This window comes from Alligator sinensis, unplaced genomic scaffold (genome assembly GCF_000455745.1).
Source record: "Alligator sinensis unplaced genomic scaffold, ASM45574v1 scaffold313_1, whole genome shotgun sequence".
NCBI classification, from domain to species: Eukaryota; Metazoa; Chordata; order Crocodylia; family Alligatoridae; genus Alligator; species Alligator sinensis.
Window position 1 is genome coordinate 3,174,362 of NW_005841939.1, and position 3,395 is coordinate 3,177,756.

At 40.6% G+C, this 3,395-nt stretch overlaps 1 protein-coding gene across 3 annotated transcripts in view; it reads right to left on the reverse strand.

Moving 5' to 3' along the window:
* The window catches only part of PDSS2 (decaprenyl diphosphate synthase subunit 2), a 198,468-nt gene that overhangs the window by 40,377 nt on the left and 154,696 nt on the right, over positions 1 to 3,395 (reverse strand). For 2 of the 3 annotated variants that reach the window (XM_025199233.1, XM_006019828.3), the window contains one exon: positions 762 to 833. The exons of the other annotated variant lie outside the window; for it this stretch is intronic. In XM_025199233.1, coding sequence (XP_025055018.1) covers positions 762 to 833 — 72 coding nt within the window. The remainder of the gene's footprint in view (positions 1 to 761; positions 834 to 3,395) is intronic. 3 annotated transcript variants of the gene reach the window in all.

Here is a 3,395-nt window from a genome sequence, read left to right on the forward strand (position 1 = left end):
CCTGCACACATACATGTGGCTGGGAAATACAGCCAGGCAGCCTGAAGAGCAACTCCCTGCAGGTAAGTCTATGGGGGAGTGGCTGGGGGGGGTGCAGACTAAAGCCCCCACAGTGAGGGAGGGAGTGGCTGAGGATGCTACCCAGCCAGGGCGGTACATGGGGCTGGGGTGGGGAGAGGTATGGAGCTGCAGGTGGCTTATCCAGGGGGCAGGGGAGCATGGGTGGCATGTGCCTCCCCAATTTGTGTGCAGGGTGGGGGCAGATGTGGGCTGCCTGCTGCAGGCTTGGGGCTCCCCACCCTACTGCCCTGCCCCTGGGGGCCCCGCACTGACCGTACCATCATGGCGAGGCACCCCCTGCCCACCCAGCTGTGGTGGCATGGAGTTGTGCCCCCTGCTGCTGCTGGGCGGGCAGGGGGTGTGTGGCTGGCACAGTGGGTGGTAGGGCAGGCAGACATATGTCCTGCCTTCCCCTTTTTTAAAGATTGTCACCCTACTAGTGTTACTGACTGAAGTGGGTCTCTGATGAAAGTGCCTTTGTTTTTATTAGTCAAAAAATCTTAAGATTCTAAAAACCTCCAATTCTAGAGATAAGCATGCAATGTAGCAGAAATTAGGCACCGTGGTGAAGATATTGCTGAACCTTGCTAGGATTATAGTTATGCTTTAAACAACGGGAAAAAACACATAATGCTGTTTACTGTTGTCCTACATTTGTTTTAAAACTATCTGAATAAAGAGCAAGCACCTGAGATTCTTACCTCTAAGGTGGAATTTTCATAGTATATTCCTTGTACCAAGTCACCAATTGCACTTGATATGAGCTCCACAACCTGGAAAACAGGAGAAACACAAAAAACGTATATCTCTAAAATTTTTTTTAAAGATATTTAAAAACTTACAACAGAAGTTACCAGAGTGCTTACAAGGCTCATGACAACGTCCCTTGCAAGATTGTGGCTTTGAAAGACTGTATCACCTACCAAAAGAGGAACTAGCCAAGTAGTTTTTTCCATCTAATGCGGAAGAAAACCGATCCTAGTTTCCATACTGGAACCTTAAGCCAGTACCTCATCCTTCCATCAAAGATTTAAGTTAATATAAACAAAAAAAATCAATGTATATACACTTTTAAGAGAATGAACTAGAGTGTAGTCTGGCAAGGATATACACAGCACTGCTAGATCCCAGTTCATAACTGAGACAATACTTCTGGGATTTTTAGCTTAGTTTTGTTTTTTTACTGCCAAGTAGACACTTCACAATATCCCTCATTGGGAGCTGTTAAAATTCTAATCTTCATGGCTAATACAGAAAAGTCAGAATCTATAGAAAGCTAACCTTTAAAATGTGATCATTTGGTATTCAGGCATTCTGAGAATGCACTGTGGATGTATTTAGTGCATGGCCTGAGGGTCAGCTGTACATACACTGAACCCGTCTGCAACATGGGAATGTTTAAATCAGATTTATCAATCTGTATTATCTTCAGGGTTCAGACTTCTTATTTTATTCAAGCAAAGCCTAAAAATCTGAACTTGATCCAGAATGTAAAACAAGTAGTCCATGGTCTCACTACAACTACTGTACAATTTAGAGCTGTGTCCATGAACTATCTTAATTGGAACAAAATACTGGGATTTATTGTAAAATTAAATGCAGCTATTTCAAATAAGCACACCTTAAGGCTAGCCCTTTAGTTGTTCACCAAGTTCTAATTTCTTGAATGTTCAATTTCCTATACATATGATTCTATATCTGATTCCCCCATTTTGCTTCCTAAAATTCAGCCCAGCATTTATTGAATTAAAGGATTTGGTTTCAGTTTTTATCATTCTTGTAATTGAAGACATTAAACCAAATGATAAAGCCCCTAACAGGAAGGTATTTCTACATTTAGGCGTACATTATTTGATAATAAAAACACATTCTTATGCTAGCTTTCACTTTACTGCAAACCTTTTTTACGTGTGTGTGTGTGTGTGTGTGTGTGTGCGCGCGCTTGCCCCCTCCTCCAGTACTTCAGAAACATTGCTGATTAAATAGTATTTTTTTTCTTGTGATGCACAGGGTTTAATTTGTAAGACCTAAAGAACATTCTCAAAAAAATCGTGTTGCCCTTTAGGTAACCAGATATCTAAGAAATATTGTAGCAATATGAACTGCAGAGGAACTGAAAGGACAATGATCCTACAGTGTTACCAGATGTGTTGAGTTATTTAAGTGGGAACAGAGAAAATGAAGAGCTTTTTTTTTGCAGGTATCAGATAAGCTCTATTCCCAAATCCAGGAGGATTGAGTATCGCCAATAGGTCTATGAAAGTCTGTAACCAAATGCTCAGCATCAGATTGTATTACAGTTTATACAAGCAACATCCCAAGATTCTTCTGATGGCTAGGACACATAATACAGATCAATCACTCACTAAAAAATGTTATGGTTTGTGAAACGGTCTGAGCTCAGAGACCTACACTGGTAATACGAAGAGGAATTTACAAAGACACTGAGTCCTATTCTAAATGTCAAAGTGATAGTATGAACTTTTAACAATGCATCTGGCTGTGGATAACCAGACCTTTTCCTCTCTCTTCTGAAATTCTAGACTGAGCAGGACCAAGTAAAAGATTCTGTTTGGGGTTTCTTCTTTCTGTCCTTTCTCTCCCCCCCCCTTTTTTTTTTTTAAGTTTCTTTCTTTCTTTTTTTGCTTGAAAACCTCAAACTCCATTAGCAAATGGCAATTTTACTGAATTAAGCAACTAATATAATCTCCATGAAAACATTTAGGAAAAAAAATGCTGTCTTCTTACAATTTATTTCTTCTCTCTAATGATGGGGGTGCAAAGTGATGTAACAGAATCTGTACATAAGCATACCATTTAAACCAGTACTGTATGATATTAAGCTAAAGATACCAAATGCTGGTAATTTAGCTAAATGTTGCCTTCTTTCATTTCCAAGTCCTTAAGATACCCAGTTAAATACTTTTATTTTTAATGGTACAAGATGGCAAGGATGATAAATTACACTTTCAAAACTATGGTGGAATGCTTGCTTAAGAATCTGTTGCTTCAGCACACCTTGTTCTGCTTCACAAAAGAGTTTCGCATGTATAACATCAGTGGAGCTTTGGGCTGTGGGGAAAGCCATGGAAAAACTAGTACAGCTGTATGTTTAACTCAGTAGCATAACTAGAGGTGGGCAACAGAGGAACATATCCCAGATCCCAAGTTAGGAGGAGTGCCAGAATCAACTTCCACTCCTGCAAAAGCCTGAGCCCCAGCAGAATATCCATGCCGGCAATTCCAAAATAGTCCGTGGCTGCTGCTGCTGCTACTTTTAAAAGCAATGGCTGGGGACTGTTTAGAAGTTTCCAGAATGGGTAAAACTGCTGAAC